The sequence below is a fragment of the Blennius ocellaris genome (assembly GCF_963422515.1).
Source record: "Blennius ocellaris genome assembly, chromosome: 11".
NCBI classification, from domain to species: domain Eukaryota; kingdom Metazoa; phylum Chordata; class Actinopteri; order Blenniiformes; family Blenniidae; genus Blennius; species Blennius ocellaris.
In genome coordinates, this window is record NC_137660.1 from 12,753,995 (window position 1) to 12,776,611 (window position 22,617).

Consider the following 22,617-nt stretch of genomic DNA (forward strand, 5'->3'; position numbering starts at 1 on the left):
TGTTCCATCAACAACAGCATTATGCTACAGGCAGGTCAGTCCATCTCTGTGCCCCAATATGTTCGCCAGCGTGAGAAAATATCGTGACTTCTTAATAAAAGGTGACAGATATGGGCCACAGCAGGGGGAGGGGTCTCATAACGGAGCAGCACAGCCTCAGAGGATAATGATAACCATGGCAGATAATAGCAGTGCTCTTTTACTGGACGTTACTTCCTTGAGAGAGGCTCCTGCTGTTAAACAGCCTTATCTATGCTGGAATTCCAACACAATGTGACAATGTGGACACGTCTCTCTGTCCCTCTGTGACGGACCAAAGTCAGTCCTCAGCCTATTCAGTTCAACTGTGTGTATGATCGTGTGTGTTATCATTAGCATGCGTTACATCTGACCTTCATTTGGAAGGAGGAAACAAAGCAGGCTCTACCTTGAACAGGTCGTCCGCTCATCACTGAGTGATTACAGCAACGCACACATCCAAACCAACAATCAATTCACAGTCACCAGTTCACCTAACAAGGGTTTAGACTGTAGGAATTCAGTGCAATCAAAGAAAATCCACACAGGGCATCATCACCAGAGGAATTGCATGTCTTTATTGGTTTTTAATTAATTACATATTACATTATTAAGTCTAATCTATATACTTTTGAAGTGCATCTTTTTGTGTATATTACTGGCATATCTGCAGTGGGTTCAAGGTATACCTGCTGTGAGTTCATAATGTTAACTACTAATTCAATGCATAAAAATCTCCTTTATTTAATCCTTAACTGACTGACGCGTTTCACGTAACAGCTTTACAAGTATTTATACTTGTAAAACAACAAACATAAAAACATGAATTGCATAAATAGAAACTTATTTCTCTTGTGAGAGAACAAATGAAAGGCAATGTTAAAAATTTCAGGAATGTTTTAGACATTATAAACACTGTATCTGACAAGCTTTCAATGTAAAGAGCTCATTATGGATGACTAGTAAGCAGTTTAGCTGCCAGAGGAGTTTCAGACCAAAACTATTTTTGTCACAGTATTTTTCACAACATGTCTTTCCACCATGGAGGTTTTGGTGGCATGCAGTGTCTGCATGAGGGACACAATGTTCCCAAATGTCCCACGACTGAACAAATAGTCAGTTTTATTAAATTTCCTCCAGTGAGAACAAGCAATTGACTCTAAAGTCTCTGTACTATTAAAGGCACTCTTTCATTTATCGTCATCTGTTGTCACATTACTTTTTGTTATGCAAAGAAGAAATCTGGAGGTCGGGAGGGATGTCTTCTGTCAGCAAGTTTACCTTTTAATGTTTTAGAAGAAATCATAAAATGACAATTAATGAAAAACTATAAATCATTATTTTAAAACACACATTTGTAGAGCTAAATTTAGAGTAACTGTGATGGAGACAAAAATGACAGTTCCACACTATATAGAGGTCTCAAACTCAGATCCTGGAGGGCCACAGCCCTGCATGTCTTCCATGTCTCCGTTCTTTAACACACCTGAATATCCTGAAAGCCAGATAAGAGCCACTCATTGCAATCAGCAGTGTTGAAGCAGGGAGACATGGAAACACGCAGAGCTGCAGCCCTCTAGGACCTGAGTTTGAGACCCCTGATATAAAGACTTTAAAGACATGTCAAATTAATATCAGCTAACTAGCAAGAGAACAGATATGTTCTATCTATTTAAAGGAAATTGGAGTATCATGTGGGGAGAACATGCAAACTCCTGGCAGGTATTTTAACCCATAATATTCTTGCTGTGGTGAGAGCGCAAACCACTGCTCCACTGTGCAGCCAATATTATTATTGTTATGTTATATTTTTTTATATTATATTATATTATATTATATTATATTATATTTATTATATTATATTATATTATATTATATTATATTATATTATATTATATTATATTATATTAGATTAGATTAGATTAGATTAGATTAGATTAGATTAGATTAGATTAGATTAGATTAGATTTGAGCGTTGTGTGTGACTGTTAGATGATTGTTTTCTATTGAATGAGATCCTGAATGATTTCAAAAACATGTGCACAAACGTGCACAGTAGGAGAGGAGACATCTTACTGTCTGTGGATTGTGTTTGATCTCACTGTGCCAGAGGAAATCGATCAGCGACTGACGGAGCCCACAGGAGCGCTGCTCTTTCTCTTTTCCCGTCATTTGTATTTTGCGGCTGACTGCAGCTTGTGCGCCGCCGCTGCGCACATACGCACTCCCTGGATAGGTGGTTGCCATGGATTCCTGGGTCACATGCGTGGGTTTCCTATAGCCAGAAGCAGCAGAAGATGCTCGGATCAAAAACCCAGAGCCATTTTCATTCAGGAAAAAAAGGCTCGATGAGCGGCTAACCGGTGCGTCGGATCAAATCTCCACATCTGTGCGCGCGTGTGATTTTGTGATTTATTGTTTTTTTTTTTTTTTTTTTTTTTTTTACCCTTCTCCTCTTTTCGACTTCGCAGCAAACCGGTTTGGTTCACATTCATAGACTGATCACAGGAATGAGTATAGAAATTCCTGAAGGACTGACGGAGCTGTTACAGAGCTTTACCGTGGAAGTGCTAAGGAACCAGCCCAGGGATTTGCTCGAGTTCGCGTTGCAGTACTTCACCCAGCTGAAGGACAGCGAGACCAAAGAGGCCTCATTTGGCCATGAGCAGAATTCGGCCCCGAGACCTGGAAAAGCGGTCAATTTCATTGATGAAGCCATGCAGATCGACTCGGAAAACGGAGAGGAGGACGACGACGATGACGAGGAATTCATAGGTGGGCTGAAGGACTGGTTGCATGTCAGACAGATGCTGTGTGTGCGTGTGTGTGTGTGTGTGTGTGTGTGTGTGTGTGTGTGTGTGTGTGTGTGTGTGTGTGTGTGTGTGTGTGTGTGTGTGTGTGTGTGTGTGTGTGTGTGTGTGTGTGTGTGTGTGTGTGTGTGTGTGTGTGTGTGTGTGTGGTTTATTTTTTTCTGCTGCACTGCTTGCTGATGTGAGGCAGAGGCAGAGGGACACGTCGCGCGCGGTGATGCTCGCCACCTTCTTGCATCCACCGCGCGCGGCTCTGTCGTTCGCCTTATATGGTTACTGATGCTGAATGATCCATGAACGATCCTGCTCCTCATCCTCTTTTCTTTGTGATGAGGGAGGCGTTCAAAGGCCCGCTCGCTTCTCCACGAAACCCTGCACATCTGTGCTATTTGAATATGTCCCTGTTCCGGGTGCAGGTCTGCAGGGCCTATAGATATACTGATTAGCAAAATAACACAAGCATGATGCATCTACTGTCAACTGATCTTTACTATAAGAGGCGATCCATACACAGTATGAGAGTGACAGGTCGGTGCCGGTGCAGGATTGCATCGAGGTGCATGCAGCAAGTAGCAGCAACCCAGAGCTCTGACACAGCATCCCAATGAGTAGTGGGGTCTGCAATTGCTGGCTGCAATGGTTACATAAGGACACCTTATTCAGCTGTCAAACCAACCAGCGTCTTCTTTTCGGTCACATCTCCAGTTTATTAATGATATTTTTTTCACTGTGGGCTTCTCTGGCCCCCACAGGCTGACAAGCTGTTAATGGATGAGCCCTCCCATCTAATGTATATTTCATACAGAGCTATTGTGAATGAGCGTGGCGCTTTCTAGTGGGCGTTTCCCCCCCCCCATTTGAATTTTCTTCTCATTTAAATTTGATTGAAAGACCCAAATCCCCTTCAAAGCAGCTGTCCTTGACAGAAACACTGTAACGTCATCATGGCTGAATATCTGTCAGATCGATTCACTACGCTATGAAATTTCAACATGGTTGTATGTTTTCATGTGTTGCAGCACCGGTGATAAACAGATATATCAGAAGAGCATCAGGTGAGTTCCCATTTCCTGTCATCTCAAAGCATGTAGTGTCAAAAGAAAAACTCTGGAGCGTGTCAGTGGAGGAAACACAAGCTGAGGCTTATCTCCCATTGACTCCACTGTCGGAAAACTAGTTTTTCATCTGTGCTGTGTCACTGTCTTACAATTTTGATGGTGTTGATTTATTAGAGCTTCTGACATAGTTTTTACTTAAACTTGGTATAAAAACCATTGTGTTGGTCGGCGGGACCAGTAGTATTTTGAACTGTAATCCCTGGTCATATTACCTTATTCCACTTTAAATCAGAATTGGACATGTGGGACAGAGTATGTTGCACTGGCAAACAGTAAACAAGCAAACAAGTGGAGTTTGTCCCTGAGCCCTCTTGTTTGTGTAGAAATACAGGAAAGAAATATGGTTAGAATTCTATCCTGACCTCCCATAACCTGCTAACTCAACATATTCTGTATGAAAAAGTGAATTATTTCTCCAAGGTTTGTGTGCTATGTTGAGCGCTCAATATTTACTTGTTATTGTATCTATTTCTGATTTTGTTGATTTTTGATGTGTTATTTTGCTTCTAAAAGATCCGAAATTGACAAGCAATGTCTTTCAAATAGCCTAAATGCTGCCCGAAATTACTTGTTAACGTTCAAAATGTATTTTTGTGTATCATCACACCTTATGAATCAGAAAAACAGCTCCTAAATGGTAAAAGGGTTAATTGTTTACAATAATTGTTACAGCTGATCACCACAACATTTAATGAATTGAATTTTTCAAAGAACCTGACAAGAACAACTCACAGATACAAGACAACCTGCAGCCTATATTATTGACACTGTTTTCCTTAATTTTTCTGGTGAGTTTTTTTTTAATAAGTATTCTGTTTTCATATTCTTTTATAAGGAATATTTTTATATTCCTTCCTAAAGAAATCTCTACAATTGCATTTGCCTATTTATTTGTTTAGCTTTTATCAATGTTGTGTTTCTTAATAGAAGTCTTGTTGTATGTGATTGTGTTCCTCTTAAATCTTGTATGTATTACATGATGGCAATAATCTCGAAGGAATACAGTATAGAAATGACTGAAACCGCAGTGACCCGATGGTCATATGGTTGGGACGCATACAGCATTGTGCATAACTTCCGAGTACAGATTCTGATTCCATTTCTGGCTGGCAGAACAATTAGCTGCATGTCTCTCATCCATCTTTCTTGCACATTTACACAGCCTCTTAACTGTCTGTATGAAAATGTTCCACTCAAGTTCATCTTCAAAAAATATTTCATTTACACTGTGAAAACCTGTTAAATCAAAATCCGCAAAGCAAGTGGTCTGACATGAATACAATACAGCCACAAAATATCATATGTAGCTGCATATCCACAATAGGAAGTCTGTATTTTGTTTATTTGCTGATCTCTGTCTTATAGTGTGTGCTGAAGCATTCAACCCTGATGAAGATGATGAGGATAAAGAGCCATGGGTAGGATGGATCCCGTGTAGTAGATTTTCACAAACAATATAAATTATTGTACTGCATCGGATGAAAATGATCAATCATATGACTTCTTATTCTGTGTGCCCATCCACTAACAAGAGGATGTTTTCACTTGCAGGTTACCTACCCAAAAACGGATGAGCAGAGACAGAGACTACAGGAAGCGTGCAGGGACATTCTTCTTTTCAAGAATTTGGATCCGGTAAGCGGATTATTCTCAAGCATTGCTCTAGGTTATGCGCTGCCATCTCTTAAATCACACAAGGGAGAGCGTGGCCTGAGGCCAGCAGCTTCCTCCTGCGTGTTGAGTGCATTGTGCCTGGTTTCTGAAGATATTTTTTTTTTTTAGTGGGAAAATCAAAACACACAATGAAATATTGTACCAAATCTTTAAAGGACGTTTCTCACCACCACAGGAGGAGATGTCACAGGTGCTGGATGCCATGTTTGAGAAGTTTTTCACAGAAGGAGAACACATCATTGATCAAGATGACGACGGAGACAACTTTTACGTGATTGAAAGGTCATTTTTGGGATCACTGTCAACATTATCGAGTCATTATTTTGTAATCACATCATCGATCAATCAATATGAGCATCATAATCCCTCCAGTCAAAGTTTTCCTGCTGGTTAAAAGATGTAGGAGATGGTAACATGTGGCTGCTGCATCTATGTATTTGCTCTCACTGTTTATCTTTCTGCTGTACTTTCATTCAGTGGGAAGTTTGACATTTTTGTGAAGGTGGACGGCGCGGAGAAACTGGTTGGCTGCTATGACAACAGAGGCAGCTTTGGAGAGCTGGCGTTGATGTACAACACCCCCAGGGCAGCCACCATTATTGCCACCTCGCCTGGAGCCCTTTGGTGCCTAGTGAGTAAACCATTAGAACCGCGTGCAACTGCACAGTTGGCTCCTCGCTCAGGTTTTTATGACACGCTGTGCTGGCAGTTGTCGTGATTTAAATAAACATGCAGGCTTTCTGCAGCAGTGCTGCTACCTGGTATCATAGCATGAGACTGTGTTACCCAACTGAGACATCATTATGTTCTACACCGAGTGGAGGCAACAAAAATTAAAAGTGCGTCACTAATGGACATGGTGTTACATATTCATTGTTTACAGAAAGCTATTAAATTTGTAAAGTGATTATGAAATAGTGTGATTACAAGCCTTAAATGTGGTAGTGGCAGTCGGGGATCAGATTAAGCTGAAACCTCTTCCGGTCCCCTAAGAACTGTACTGGGAGCTTAATGTTTTCAGAAGGTTTTAGTTGAATGGCGTTGTGTCAAACTGATTTTTAACTGTGGTCAGGAGAGCTTTGGTGAATATTCAGGTGCTTGCAGACTTTGTTGTGCGAAGCAGTTTGTTTATCAGTGACTCATAGAGGGTCGTGTCCTTAAAGTGCAGGGAGCAGCTTACATTATGTCATCGCTGTGCAGACAGGGCAGGTTGCTGCTGTATCCCCTGTTGACCGGTGCAGTGTGTAGCATGTGCTCGAGCTTGCAAACTAGCAGGAAGTCCTTTTCAACCAAGCTGGTGGAGGATGGAGACGGCTGCCTCTCATCGTTTAGAGTAGAAGGAGCTTTAATAAAAGACTGATTAGGGAATAAATTAGTACATATTGAGCTTTGTGGTAGCTCAACACAGTGCATGTCTGTGGGTTCAGAAACCTGGGCCTGACTCTAGAAATGCATGAAAATAGAGCCACTTTCCAACTGGAGTGCACCCTCTACAGGCACTGCAGTGAGATATGTTGGACTATATTGCCTTCTAACTTGTTGTCTGTTTAGAATCCACATAGTTTTAAAATGACACACTTCAGGAACATTTCTTACATTTTGCATTGGGAGCTTATGGTGATAAAGGTTTTGCATAATTGTTTTTGAATACTTTATCTTGTAATATACAAAAGCAGCCTTGAAATGTTTGGGAAACTATGTTGCTGTTGTTGTTGTTGTCAGACTCTACAGCCTCTCTCTCTCTCTCTCTCTCTCTCTCTCTCTCTCTCTCTCTCTCTCTCTCTCTCTCTCTCGTCTTTCTACATTAGGATTTCTATTTTCTTCATCGGTATTTCAAGAACCAGACTAGAATTATTGTTTGTCTTTTCATTGGCACACCTGAATGTCCACGGAAGGAAAATGTCAATTGCGCACAAAATGTCAGTATGCTATTTACGTAAAATACAAGACAGTCAACTTTCAACAACAACACAATGAGTTATATACTGTTATCATCTTAATCTTTTGTGTTTATGTTTCCAGATTTATTGTCAACAAAATAGTGCCGAACATTTTAGAGGAAGGTGTCAAACATGCAGCCTGTAGGCCAAACAGCCAGACAGCTAATTCAGCATGTCTCAAATAGCTTCCTTAAAAGTAGCAAAGTAATGTTAGCATGAAAGCCAAGGCAATGCTTTAATATTTAATATCTAATATTTTTTCTGCAGAAATGTCTCATGATGTAATAAGGGGAATCATTTTGAGTTGTCTTTCTTGATCACTATGCTGTAATTTTACTGATTTGGCCCATTTGATGAGTTCGATGCTCCAGCTTTAAACAAACACTGATTAGTCAAAACATAATGACGACTTAGCCAATATTGTGTATTTACAGTAAATTCCTCCTATGCAACAATTTCACCTTGTCAAACTTACTTAAATCCTTTATTATATATCAGCTCTATACTGTATATCAAGACAAAATGTGTGCTTATGACCCAATGGGCCCCGCTCACTAAGTCTTCCCGGATGAAGTGACAGCCAGTGTTGTTCTTTCACATGCCCGTAGTAATAATGATATGGCTGATCTGTATGAAAGATGCCAAAAAATATGCATAAATGAAGTAATTCCATAAATAGATGGAAATATGCATTTACAGAACTCAAAAGGATCACTGTGCCATTACAAATTATTCTAAAGTACTTCTTTAAACCTGTGTTTTAGGATCGTCTGACATTCAGAAGGATCATTGTGAAGAATAACGCCAAGAAAAGAAAGCTGTACGAGGCATTCATCGAAACGCTACCGCTGCTTACATCATTAGAGGTAAGGATTCACCTGGGTTTCCATTGTTAAGAAAGTCTATTGAGTATTTACAGTGAAATCATTATCGATTAAATGTCTTTTTTCACACACAGCTGTCAGAGAGAATGAAAGTAGTTGACGTTTTATCCACCAAGGTGTACAACGACTCACAGCAGATTATTGCTCAGGTAATGGATCTCTCTCTTGGATCTGGTCTTTGATTGTACTTTTTATTTCTCTGCTCCACATGTATGAACCATGAGTCATGTGTCACTGTGTTCATATACAGTTACTTTATCATTGTTATTATAGGGGGATTTAGCAGATAGCTTCTACATTGTTGAGTCCGGTCAAGTTAGAATCACCATGAAGAGAAGCCGGGTAATTTCGTACACACTTGTGAACAACAAACTAATGAAAATCGCATCAGTAGATACTTTTGGCTGCTTGCTGGTATCTTACAGTTTGTATTTCTTCAACACCAGACAAAAAAAGACCAGGAGGAGGAGGAGGTGGATATCGCCACATGCAATCGAGGCCAGTATTTCGGGGAGTTGGCTCTTGTCACAAACAAGCCCAGAGCTGCATCTGCCTACGCTGTGGGGAGTGTCAAATGCTTGGGTACGTTTTGTGCAGTTTTATATTGAATCAGACACTCACTGAGGGCATTTTCTAGTATTTCTCTATTCCAGGGGAGAACCTTGGCCTCTGCTGAACCTTGGCCCTCTGGTGACTTCAACATCACATCATGATACGTTTTCTTTTCTGATTCCCTTGCTAGTCATGGATGTCAAAGCCTTCGAGAGGTTGCTAGGGCCCTGTATGGACATCATGAAGAGGAACATTGCTAACTATGAGGAGCAACTGGTGACCCTGTTTGGAAGTAGCCCTGAGATTGAGCAACAAACTGCATGAGGTGACACCAATGGACCATGAACCGGTGATGGAGGGGGAATGAGGCTTGTGTGGATGTTTTTGTCCATATCCACTTTAAACAGCTTTTCTTACAAAAAAAAAAAAAAAAATGTGAATATCCAGTACTCTACATTTGAGTGTCAAATAAGTAAAAGAGACAAAGTTAGATTCCCACATGAGACAAGAGTCATGTTAGTACAGTTTGTTACAGAGCAGTAGGACTGAAGTAAAGCCAAAGCAGCATTGCTTAAAGCTTGGTATATGTCACAACTGTCACCTTAAAACTAAAAACTAAAACAAAATCTAAGTGTGGATTTTACTTGTCGTTGTCAGGTGCATTATTTGTTTGTATATTGAACACTTTTGTTAACTTTCACCTTTTTCTCCATAGTGTTATAGCTCCACCTGCAGTATGATATCGTTTGTAAATTTCTAAACATTATTCGTCGACATTGGATGCCAAAGCGAATTTCTTACTGGTTAATTGTGTGCGAATATGCCACATTCGCCTGTCACAGTTGGAGGTGCACTGATACAAGAGCCCCAACATGAGAAAAAGTAAGGGATTTTTGTTGGGTGGTGGCTCGAGTAACATCTTTTGCATTTTGATTACAACAGAATGTAGACTTGGCAGTACCTTAACATTTTTACAGAAACACGTTTCTCTTCATTGTGAGATTGAATCCCTTGAACACACGCTCATAAGCTGTAATTCATTGTTGGTAAGTGTTTGTGGCTGTCAGCCTAATATTATGCTTTTACAAAAAAGCAAACTTCAGAGAGATAGCTGATAGTTTTGTAAGAATATACAACACATTGCTGTACAATTTTGAAACTAAGTATTTACTGTTACTATATAGACCCACTTTTAACTTTATAAGTTGCCCCGCTAGACTGTAGTCATTATAGCCAATGTCACAAGACAAATGGGTTTTTCTGTGTTTTAACGTACAATTTAAGTCATGCTGTTCTTGTGTAGGTGAAACATACATTATTATAATATTCATATTTGCTGTCTACCTCTGCCAACAACTTATACTGTTTCCCATTTGACAGGAATCTAAAGTGGGTCTTCTTGCTCTTTCTTTTTGTCTCTCTTTTTAAATAAATAATTGAAGTCTCCTGTATTTTTGTCTGCAGCTTAAATCATTAAAAGATGGTTTCCACTTAGACATGCTACTTTATATTTCACCAAATTAGTAGTTCTGGTCGTTTTTGGAGGCAAAACAACAATACTGGTACTGTATGTTTCACTTTTCATGTCAATAAAGAACGTTTTATAATTAAGAGTCAGATTTCTTTGTTTTGTAATGAAAGCTATTCTTTCAAGGTTTCCCATTCTCTATTAATTCTCCATTCATTCATTGTTCAGTCATTCATTTGTCCATTCTCTCGATTTTGCAGTAGAACGGTAAATAAGGGGCTTCCTCCTAGAAACGAGAAATTAATCTGCAATGTGTGCAAGTTCTTCTTGCCGTTGTTGCAACATTGCAGATAAAAAAAAACAAAAAAAACATGTATTGTTCTTGTTATTGCCAATCAGCTGTTACTGGGTAGAAACAGACATTCACTTTTATCCAATAACACGATGATCAACAATTTTGGCCCCACCTTTTTGATTTACCCCACCTGTCTGGGCCAATAGAATACGCGAATTGTGGTGATTGACGTCCTCATGGACCAATAGCAGCCTCCCTCTTGACCCGTTCGTTTCCGCCCCTCGACTGAACGCCAGAGAGTTTCTTGATGGCGACAGCTTTGGTAAGTGGGAAGTTCACTACTTTTTTTTCGAATAAATTAAAGCTTCATCCTCAGTTTCAGGCCCACTGTTGTGTTATCCGCGTCTTTGCAAAACTAAATCGAGGTTTTAGCGAGGTTGTCACGCGTTAATTTGACGTCGACAGTCAGATTGAGATCGACTAAGGTTTTTTTTTTTTTTTCAACCCCTTGGCGCTCTGACGCTTGTTGTTTTGGTGAAAACAAACCCTCCCGTCAGCTGCTTTCTGCATTTAAACAAGTCGTCTATTCGGTGAAAAGCTCCCGTGGATGTGGCTAAAATGTCGTTGAAGAGCTTCCAAAGGTTTTCTTGTCATTCATTTTGAAACGAGCCGAGAGGTTGCGTCATGCCTCAACTTGTTGACATTCTTTTGTTTACAGTGTTATACCCGACAGCTTCTAGTTTTTAACTGACGACACTATTTACGATCCAGACCAGTATAAAAATAACACTCATGCGTTTCACATCTTAATTTTTTTTTTTTAATTGAACACAGAATATTTTGTGCGATTTATTGGCTACATGTTTTTATAATGCTCGTGTTTACCAAGTCAATCGTTTGCAAACTACTGTCGATCTTTTGTCAACATCGTCGTCATATTTGTCATAATCTGCTTTATTGAACGCTTTAATTCTGTACAAGGGTGTTTTCTGCACATTCCGTCGACATAAAAGGGCAAAAAGTCCCTTTAAGCATCGATGCATTTTGACTTGTCATTGATATTCGTGCACATCTTTTAAATGTTTGTGTTTTTGAGCGTCTGTGTAGCACTTTCCGGGACCTTTTTTTGTTATTTGTCACTATCTCTGCGCAGTTATGAATGAATGAGCTCTGGTGCGCATGCGCCGAACGCTTTCAGGTTTATAAACAAGGCCTCCACGCAGCCTGTCACGTGACTGTTCCCAAAGGTTTGCCGTGTGGATTAAGGGACAAAGGATCACCTGAAGGCTGTCCAGTTTTTACATGATATTGATCCTACACATGGCAATCAATCACGACATTCTGTCAGGGCCTTTACTTGGCCTGGGCAGACTTATATTGCAGCCCTTTGCAATATATGTGGTTATTATTAAATTGTATTTACAATAACAAAGATGGCTTTATTCTATTCATTTGGATGTCATAGCTCTCATTAATTAGAATGCATAATAATTCAGTTGCAGTTTCAGTGTCATTTGTTATCCAGGTCAACATCTTTTTTTGTCACAAGCATAATTATGCACAGTACAACATACAGTGAAATGATTGTGAAATGTCTAATTCTATCTTCTCATTTGTCCTAATACCAGTTGATCTTTTACAGTGGGATAATGGGAGTTGAGTAACTTGAACTGTAGCCTGTCTGAAAACAAAACAAGAAGAGGAAACAGAACGACAGTGTGAGAATGGACGAGTCTTTTGATCCACTCAAGTGTAACGAGGACCTGCCTTCTTCACCTGGGTGCCACATGGATTATGGTAATTTTTTCAAACAGTAAAACTTTTCGACCTACTGCTAGGTAAGTTGTACATTGTCACATAATGTAATGTGAATATTATGGCAACCTCTCTGTAGATGACATGCCCGAGCTGCAGGAGGTGGAAGAGGACCAGAGGTCTTCGGGGTTATTTCAGATTGGAGCCGTGTCTCACCAGGAGCTTAGCTGCTTTCCAAGCACCAACTGGCTCGCTGAGTTAGCCAAGATTGCCACCAGTCCTCAAAGCCCCCTGCTGAAGGATGCCCCACATAAGAGGTTTGTAGTAACAGGTACTGATTCTAACTCCGGCTCAGTAAACACAGACGTGTAAGGTATGTTAAAAAAAAATGTGACAGTGATGAGTTCTGTACACAACAGTCCCTGGGGGGGGGGTAGTTCACAAAGCTGGACTGACAAGTTAGGGGCGCGACTTAAATGTGTGTTGTGAAATAATTCCAGAAATTAGGCCAATTTATAGTTTGAAACTGTTTTTTGCAATTTGCATCAAACTATGGAGGGATCTGCAAAACCATGTTTCACTGTGACTTGGTTTTGAAATGTTATAAAGGTCAGCATGTCACCATCAAAATGTACAGTATGACTCATCTGTTAATGTTAATGTATAAAAGATTTGTCACCACTGTGGTTGCGTTTGATACATCAATGAAAAATGGCTCATATTTATAACCTTGTCGTTATTTTCAGATCGTCTCCAGTTCACATCTTTGGCACCAGCAATAGTTTACATTCCTACGCCCGGCCCCCATTAGCCAGCAGCGCGCCCAACCCGTCCAGAGGCCACCTCAGGGAGCGCAGGCGTGTCAGGGTAACCTCTCACTTTCTGCCTCACCCTTAGAAAATCTACGAATCATCCATTCCTGGATCTGGATTCTTGTGTCACCTGCATTCTGATACCAGTTTGACGGTGTCATGTTTGTTTTTCCAACAGGCAAGTAGCGAGTCAGAGTCCGGAGTTTTTTCGATGTCCTCATCATTTTCAGATGATGAAGACATGGCCTGGTCTCACTCCTGGCCATCCACAGCCTGGCATTGCTTCCTAAAAGGTCCGGTGCTCATGTACAAGCACTCGCACAACCACACGGATTCATTTTAAGACACTTCTGAGGAATACATAATAAGAATGACTATAATTTACACCTTCTCACATTGGAAGCCGGCCTAACAACACATTCAGTGACTTTTCAGTTGCTAACATCAGCTAAACACATGCCATTAATATTTGTATTTGTATTTTTAAACACAATTGCTTTTCTAACACTGTTGTCCGAGCAAACATTTAATTAAGAAAATATTTAGCGGAAGCATCAGCTGAACACTTTTGCTGCACTATAATAAAAAGATTTCTGAAGAAATCTCTGCGGTTCAAACCGAAGTAATTCAGGAATCACATCTGCTTATTTCAAATGGGACATTGTTGTGCTGATATTCAGGAACACGCCTGCGCTTCCATCGAGGTCCTAATGTGGAGTGGCAGGAAGCTGACGAACTCGCTGATTCAGATGACGACTCAGATGATGAAAACATGATGCCATCCACACCCTCGACAAAGGTAAGATGACCAATAGTGACGTTGGTACATCACAACACGGGAATTGTTAACCTGTTTGTAACAGAGAAACTACTTCAAGGACACACATAATACCAAAAGGATCAGCTGATACAAATGTTTTTCAATAGTTTCAAATCACGCTGTTTGTAAAGTCCACTATTTTCAGACGTGTCTTGTGGACAACTCACATGGCCTCTGTGGGCTACCAGGTACCTGAAGGCACCACTCACCTTGTCCTTAAATCATTTATAATTATTTGAATATATGACTAAATTAATCTGGATATCTGTATGGTCTGCATTACAATGCCTCAGAAAGACCACAAGGTGGCAGACATGTTCACAGTAAAAGTGCAAGAATCAAATCATTTCTTTGCATTAATTGAAGTTACCTCGTAGAAACGCAGTGTTCTGACAGGAATTTGATTGTAGAAAAATGTACCCACCTGGTAATGACATAATATTTCCCAGCTTGTTGGTAAGACAGAGCTTTCATTGACCTTTCCCTTCATTTACAGAGATATGGTTCTGATGGACTGAAGTTGGTAAACCACGAAGAGACGATATCTTTCAGCCAGGCCGTTCTTAAACTGACTTTTGACCCAGGCTCATCTGATCAAAGCCTTCTAACAGCTGAATGCCGACTTGATCACCCATTTTTTGTCAAAAATAAAGGTAAAAACACCTCTGGTTTGTATGCAGAGGAAAATATACTAATACCCTTCTGTGTGTTGACTTTAGGAATATGTGTGTTGTCTGAGATGTGATGCTCGGCGAGAGAGGGAAGCAAGATGACGTCATAATGTTTTATAGCAATATGTGAAATCACTACCCTGTAACAAGCTTTCACTCACAAAACAATGTTTAAAAAGGCAAATTGTTTTTATTTTTCAGGGTGGACTTCCTTTTACCCGAGCCTTACTGTGGTGCACCATGGGATCCCGTGCTATGAGATGCAGCTGGGAGATTTGTGTCTGCCACCAAACCACCCTGATGCCATTAACTGCGATGACTCTGTCGTCTTTGACACTTTCAGAAGGTACACTTTCACTATGACTGTGATCTTGCTTGAGTCACCAATCAGACTAGCAGCAACATTTGTGACCATCTGTGGGAAGAATAACATTTTCTATGCTGAGAGAGAGAAAAAAGCAGCATATAAGATCAAAACAAGGCAGAATAAAAGCAGCAGGAACAATAATTGAAACAATAGATAACACAATAATTAAATTATGTCCTCGAAATAAAGTCATTTAAAGGTCATTTAAAGAGTTGTTTAAAATGTTATTTACTAATCACAAGGTGTTTTATTTCATGTTTGCACAACACTAATCCAAAGAGAGAGAGAGAGAGAGATAGAGAGAGAGAGAGAGAGAGAGAGAGAGAGAGAGAGAGAGAGAGAGAGAGTTTAAGTGTTAATGTTAAGTTAAATGTTTCTGGTGAGGGAAATCATTGCAAGAAGTGCAAAGAGCCATAAAGGGATAAACACAACGATTCTTACACATACCAACATCGGCGCTAGTGTGACAGAGGTAGAGTCAAGGAGAGACGCCTGTTTGGGCTTGAACCTTCCTCCGCTGGACCGGGCTTGTACACTCTACCTCCTTCTCTTCCCTCGGGGTGAGCGAGGGAAGAGAAGAGAAGTGAGATGAGTGACAGGGCTTAACCTGCTTAACAGCTTTTTTGATTCGGTGTAATGTTTGCTTCGGAAGGTTTGGAGAGAAAGCGCGACAGACCAATATGTTGATATAAACCTGCATTCTCTCTCACACACACACACACACACACACACACACACACACACACACACACACACACACACACACACACACACCTCATAGCAAGGGTGAGGGTGGTGGAGTCTGGGAGAGACGCCTGTTCAAGTTGAGTTTCCCACCAATTTGGAAACTTTTTTGAAATTGTAACTATTTGAAAGGTTTGCAGAGTGAAAAGAAACTGCTCTTCCCCCGGCAGATAGAAAGAGATTGGACAGTGAATTCATTCCCTATTCCGCGTATCTACGGCTCCCACATCTGCAGAAGTTATAGAAATGAGACAGATTTGGCTGCAAACGGAAAACCACAACGTTAACATCCTGTGAATGCGTGCTTCTCCTTTCTTATTTCATCCTATAGTTACGACTTCACTCCACTGGACTCCTCAGCAGTGTACGTTCTGAGCAGCATGGCACGTCAGCGCAGGGCCTCCCTGTCCAGCGGGGGCGCTGTCAGTCCGGAGTGGGAGCGCGCCAGCTCCCCACAATCCTCCAGTAGCAAATCCAACAGGAGTCACAACTCAGGGACAGCCAGTGGTGCCACGCCTACAAAATGCAAGCGGCCAATGAATGCCTTCATGCTGTTCGCCAAGAAGTACAGAGTGGAGTACACGCAGATGTATCCTGGGAAGGACAACAGGTGTGAAAACCAGTTCACTTAATGTCAAAATCATGTGTTTTTGTAAAGCTGAGTTGTATTATTTCTGTGGCGTCACCACTTTAGGCAGTTGCTAAACACTTACTCGTATTTTGTTTTGAAAAAGGCTGTGATGTCATAGCTATAATGCAGATGACTGGAACTTCCTGTACATATAAAGTTATGTTTTTTTTTTGCAAATGACATATGGAAGGCTATTTTATTTGTACCCAACAACTTAACTGGCTGTGTTCATACTCTTGTCAGACTTGCAGTGATTTATGAAATGTTGCAGCTCGGCTTTTATGAGGAATTGACGTCACTCTAATTTCACAATTTCAAACACCAGAGGAAAATGGTTTAGTTTGCAATAGAACACAACAGCTTAGGCAAGAAGGTGTTGATTTGCTCCCAAAGTCATACAGAAATGCAACAGAGAGTTTTGATATCACAGAGTCAGCCGGAGAGGATATGAAAATGCAAATGCAGGCCTGGCGCCATTATGAGGCAAAGGGTGTTTACAGCAAATAATCATCGGCTTTACTTTTGAGCCACATTCACAGTTTAAGGCCATTAAGGTGTTACACTGTACTTAAAGCAGCTCTTTAAACTCAGAGGCTGGTTTGTGTTCACCTCCTTAGTCAGACGTGTACTAACATCGCTCTCATTCATCAAACTCCAACTCACACGCACGCACACACATAGCAAACTGTCCAGTTTTTCCTCTAAATCACCATCGTGCACATTTATCATCCTGACGACGTTTGTTATCGTTCTAAACCCTTCATCTTAACTGAAATCTGATTAAAATGTTATGAATGTGTTTATTCTGTGTGTGTAAAAAGTTGGTTTGCCAAACAATACTATTGTCTCTATTTGAAGGCCAGATTAATTTTTATATTTCTTACACTGTGGTCAGATGTGGTCAGATTATGATGGTCATTTTATCAGACTTTCATTAACTGCATATTGTCATTACTGATTTGAGAAAGAACACGACTTTGTGGAGCATCTGTCCCGATCCGTCTCATTCCAGCGAATTTCATCGACTATTTTTACTACTTTTTTAATGAGGCCTGACAGCTTGCTTCAACCAAAAGGGAAAATGAAAGAATCAAATATATTGCCCAGGATGAGATTTTTCTTTTTTATCACACTTAACTGTTTCCCTCATTTTCCATGGGCATGTTAAAATATTGAAAATCTGCAGATTACTATAATACAGAATGACTGTTTGAGGTAAAGGGAATTACTCTTATTTATGTTTGATGTAACCGAGTGGCTCAGGCTCTGGGCTGCTCACGTAAAGTCCAAAGTATGGGAGGCTTTGTAGTATCACAAAGAGCATTTTTGATGAACGTCTGGAGCCTCAAGGGCAAAGATTAAGTAACCAACTGAAGAAAAAGAAAAGGTCAATGCAGACACTTTAGGTCACACTTTTAATTCTGGACTTTTATTAAAAGAGAAGAAATGTCCATACTGGTGGCTCACCAGTTCCAATAGCGTTATTGGTTATCAATAAGTAGTATTAGATTTTTTTTTACTCTCAGAACTGGAGCAATACCTATTTATTTAGCCAGCTTTTCTAAATGATGTGCTCTCTGATAGACTGATTGATGACTTATCCAGGTTGTGCTCTGCCTTCGCCCTTATTCAGACTGGATTGGTACAATCCTGACCCTGAAAAGGCCAATGGATAGTGATATATTTTGTTCCCTTAACCAAGTGAATTTACTTTTTCCAGTGTATCTGAGACCAAAATTATTTGATTTTCATGCACGTTCATGTCCTATATGCTGTTGTGTTTAGTTACCTCCTCTTTCAGGTACTGAGTCTTAAGAAATACTTGTGCTTGATAAATCCAGAGGGGATTCATAATCTTTGGAGAGAAACAAACAAACAAAAAAAAACATGAAATAGAAGGAAAACAAATATGAGTTCTCTCAAATCTGACAAACTAAGTTTTGATCCGTCTGTGACCTTTCTGCTGCAGAGCCATTAGTGTCATCCTGGGGGACAAGTGGAAGAAGATGAAGAGTGAGGAGAGGAGGATGTACACGATGGAGGCCAAGGCTCTCGCCGAGGAGCAGAAAAGACTCAATCCAGACTGCTGGAAACGCAAAAGAACCAACTCAGTAAGGAGAGACCCACACTGGCATTGGGTGCTGATTATGCGTCAGTTTTTTTTTTGGCTTCAATGGTGCCAATTCTCCTGCTGTTGTCTTCCCGTAGGGTTCCCAGCAGACCTAGATAATCTCCCACAATCCCCTGCTGCTGGTGTTTTGGCATGGAGAGGTGACGGACACAGTGTGATGGACCGCTTGATGCCTCTTTGCTCTCCTGCGTTTTCAAGACTCGACTGTGATGCTGAACTCACTCGCTTTTTATAATCTTGCAACATTGAAGTGACAAACCAGAATTATGGAGTATATACAAAACATGTAATCTAGTCACTAACAGTGCATATATTTTCTTATATCTTTAACATCAAAGATGTCTTATTCCCCTGATGTGAGAAGACAGATTTCATCTTCTCATTTATTTCAGGTTATTTCTTATTTAGTGGTGGGGGAAAAAAACAAACAAAAAAAAACAACAACAACAAACCCGTGGTGCTACACTTCAATGCAGAAGGAGGCAGCAAACACGTGTATTTATAACTGTAAAAAGGGGAATTTTGGATACCTCTTTCACAACTGTTCATATTGATATTTGTAAGACTCAGTTATATTGCTCAGATTGGTAACGCTTTCATACATTTTGTATTACAAAATATATTCTGCCGCTGAGCTATGGCCAACAGCGTGTGATAACTGCCCTGCCAAATCTGTAGGTTGTTTTTACCCGACCACCCGGCCATATGACGGGAGGGCTTCCAGCAATGTGGTGGTGGGTTTACACTCAGTCACAAAACACTTCAGGCCTTCACTGTAAGTGTTTATTTCTTCTGCACTTTATATAAATATGTAATCTAATCCTATACAGCCGTTGTATACTGTTGGAAAAGCGTTTGTATCATACAGCTCGTACCCTGATAGTTTTACACATTTGACACAATCATGGCTCAGCCGCCATGCTTCACTTTCAGGTCGCTAATGAATTTTATGTCCTTTGTTCGTCATGTACAGGTTTCACAGCCCCAACAAAACCTCTTGCACAAAATATCCTTGTATCATATTATAAATAATTTTTTTAAAACTTGCATCTTATCCAAGTGTTTTTGTTCCAAACTGTAAACAGTCTGATTACAGGTTGACGTGTTTTTGCGTGTCCCTTGCTTTGAATAATTAGAAATAATGAACAAGTCCTTGAATAATGAGGTCAATCAAGAATTTTTTTTTTTTTTTTTTTAAGCTTTTCGGAGAAGTCAATAAACTCTGATCTTAATGTCCACTGAGTAAAGTTTGATGTTACCATGTGAAAACGTAGTTGGAGTGTGTCCCTCCCTGTCTGTCACATCAAACCCCATATTCTGACAAAGCCTCGAGAGTATTGATTGCACTGAAGCAGAATTACTCTTAGGCTGAATGAGGCTAACAGTACAAAATTTTAATTGAATTGTATACTCACTGGAGCCAAACATCTTCCACTCGAGATAAGAAACCTTGATGTCTTTATAGGACAGTGCTCAAATGAACTTGCATCGGGTTTTATTCTAATAAAGAGTTGTAAATCTGTTTTAAGCTTGAAGGAGTCGATCCATCCACCTGATTTTTTTCCCATGTTGCCCAGGAGCCAATTCATCCTGGACAGGTCACATACAAATACTCACATTCTCACCTACAGGCAGTTTAAAATCTGTTTTTAGGCTAACGTGCATGTTATTTGGACTGTGGGAGGAAAACAAGACATCGAGACAAAACTCCTGACCTCAGATCACTCTATTATACTGTATCTGCTTTAAGCCCTGAACACGTTGTGTATATAATCCACAGCAGAGGGCGCTGTTGCTCCTTTAATCAGGTAAATGTGCTGTCTCTCCTGTGACATAATCATCTTTTTGTGAAACATCCTCTGATTGTGAGATTCAGTGTGAGAGAAGTGATAATACACATTATGTGAAATCTACATGTTTCAGGCAAATGAAAAAAAAAAGTTCAAGTTAGGAACAAAGGAAAACAACTCAAATTATTTTTGATCATGAAAATCCCCAGGCTCTGCAAGGTGTGAGAATCTTTACTTTAAATGCATCAAGAATAAATGACAAACACCCCGAAGTAATGTAATTATAGCAGATTCCTAACAAGGCCCTCAAAGAGAGCAGGCTCGGTTGTGCAGATAAAGACAAGTGAAACCATCGTAAGTTGAAATGGAGGTGCACGAGCGAACTGTAATTGTGTTGGTAAATAAGAAGTGTTTTTCAAATCTCGTTGCCGTTTTGAAAATTAAAACAATATGTCACTGCCATAAGAGGAAGAAACGGTAGTGTTTATGAACCTTACTGTGAGGACACAAGCAAACCTCAGCAGTGACTGTCTTCACATTGTAGTGGCAACTTATACAGTACATCAAATCGCCACTTTAATACAATTTCTACAGACTTATTGGAGTAGTGGATTACTTTACTCGTGACTTAAATAAAAATAACTTCCTGTCCATCTTCTATACTATTTTAGGTCATTAGTGCAGGCAGGTCCACTCTGAACTGGTCACCACACTCACCTATTAGCTTCATGTGCTTGTTTCTGGACAGTGAGAGGAAACCAGAGGATTTAGAACGAACTCACATACAAAAAACTCCATGCAAACTCCAAGATGTGTGTCTTGAACTCCAACTCCCGACTATCACGCTATGAGGCTACACCAACGTCGGTTACGTTGATCTCGTTCAGAGGTCTGCAACCTGCTGCTCTGGAGCCACATGTGGCTCCTCAGCCTATCTGTAGCGGCTCCCTGAAGCTTCCAGAGCATTCTATGTAAATAAACATTTTGCTTTTGTGTGCTTAAACAATTAAAATGTAAGATCTCCCCAAAACAGTCAAAATTGCTTAAAAATGCTAATATAGCTAAACGTGTTCTCACCATTAGGAAATCGACAGTGGCCATGAATAGATATAAAATAGTAAAGATGCATAAAATGGCTAAAGCGGCAAAAATCCCAGAAGCAAAAAAAGAAAGAAAGATAAATTATATCTAAAATATAACTATTAAATATCAAGAATGCCTTGTCTTTGTTTTTTCCTCCTATCATATCATTAGCATGTATTGCAGTTTCAGACAAATTTTATTTGTTGGAAAATGACAAAATCTGCTCATTTGTGGTCATAAAGGTTGCAGACCCCTCGTCTATCTTCTGATTCAGCTGAATTCGGTTGGAAGCCGAACGATAGTTACGTCTTAAGTCAAATGTTATCAACTGCTTGCACTTTTGTGAAGAATACAGTTTTCAGCAGTTATGCAGAATTCAACTAACACTTTGTCTCAAACCAAACATAATAATATGTGGAGGGTGACGAGGAGCAGCGACAAGATTACAGCTGAAAGAACTATAAACATGTAGCCAGCAGCAGACACGTCATAATGAGGTAAACAAATGATTATTCGGGAGCTGCAAATATATCTCTGGTTCATTTGAGGCAGGATAATGCTGATGCTAATGCTGACCCTAACAGCCGCTAAAGCAGGGAGCAGGACAGAGAGAGACAGCAGCTTTGTGACAGTTAAATCTACGAGTAAAGGAACTAGTAATTAAATTAAATAAAAGAAGCATTAAGTCAAAAGGATATGGGCATAATGGGTTTAAAAGTATCAAATTACCTGGATGTGTCAACACTAGAGGACATAAAAAGTCATATTGTATGCATAGAATGAAAATAAAGCAAAGCTCTTTTCCATTTAAGGTCAGTGAGTGTATTTTTTGACACGGTGCTTAAATTTATGCCTTAAGCCACTTGACAGGCAGAATCCGGTAATGAATACTAAAATGAACAATTAAAACGATAAGAAATCGAGGCGTGGATCATCTCTGCTAGTTCCTCCTAAATCAGAAACTGCACCTTAATCAAGGCTGTCTAATTAGGCGCAATTAGCTTTAGTCATTCAGTGAGCAGCAGACTCTCAGCGTCTCTTTGTGTCTGACGCT

The 22,617-nt window shown here is 40.1% G+C and overlaps 2 protein-coding genes across 3 annotated transcripts; both read left to right on the top strand.

Annotated features, from left to right (window-relative positions):
- Positions 1-2,513: 2,513 nt before the first annotated feature.
- On the top strand, positions 2,514-9,320 carry prkar2b (protein kinase cAMP-dependent type II regulatory subunit beta; the record flags this gene model as incomplete). The annotated part of the gene is made up of 11 exons (XM_080504892.1): positions 2,514-2,793; positions 3,848-3,883; positions 5,312-5,364; positions 5,498-5,581; positions 5,796-5,902; positions 6,098-6,251; positions 8,325-8,426; positions 8,519-8,593; positions 8,718-8,786; positions 8,891-9,026; positions 9,187-9,320. Exons 1-11 carry the CDS (start codon positions 2,529-2,531, stop codon positions 9,318-9,320), a joined length of 1,215 nt encoding a protein of 404 aa, XP_080361018.1. The 5' UTR covers positions 2,514-2,528.
- A 1,722-nt stretch (positions 9,321-11,042) lies between these two features.
- Positions 11,043-20,213, top strand: hbp1 (HMG-box transcription factor 1). 2 transcript variants are annotated; one of them, XM_080505399.1, is made up of 11 exons: positions 11,043-11,081; positions 12,388-12,556; positions 12,654-12,831; positions 13,261-13,381; positions 13,505-13,619; positions 14,007-14,125; positions 14,643-14,799; positions 15,019-15,163; positions 16,260-16,538; positions 18,529-18,670; positions 18,768-20,213. In XM_080505399.1, the coding sequence occupies exons 2-11, from the start codon at positions 12,484-12,486 to the stop codon at positions 18,783-18,785; spliced, it is 1,347 nt and encodes a 448-aa protein (XP_080361525.1). In that variant the 5' UTR covers positions 11,043-11,081; positions 12,388-12,483; the 3' UTR covers positions 18,786-20,213. The 2 variants fall into 2 exon arrangements, with proteins under 2 accessions (XP_080361525.1, XP_080361526.1); XM_080505400.1 differs by having other exon boundaries at positions 11,053-11,081; positions 12,402-12,556.
- The last annotated feature ends 2,404 nt before the right edge of the window (positions 20,214-22,617 follow it).

Coding starts and splice junctions, on each gene's coding strand:
- hbp1 (XM_080505399.1), top strand. CDS start 12,484: ATGGACGAGTCTTTTGATCCACTCAAGTGTAACGAGGACCTGCCTTCT. Junction 12,832..13,260: donor AAGGATGCCCCACATAAGAG/GTTTGTAGTAAC, acceptor CGTTATTTTCAG/ATCGTCTCCAGTTCACATCT. Junction 13,382..13,504: donor GGGAGCGCAGGCGTGTCAGG/GTAACCTCTCAC, acceptor TTTTTCCAACAG/GCAAGTAGCGAGTCAGAGTC.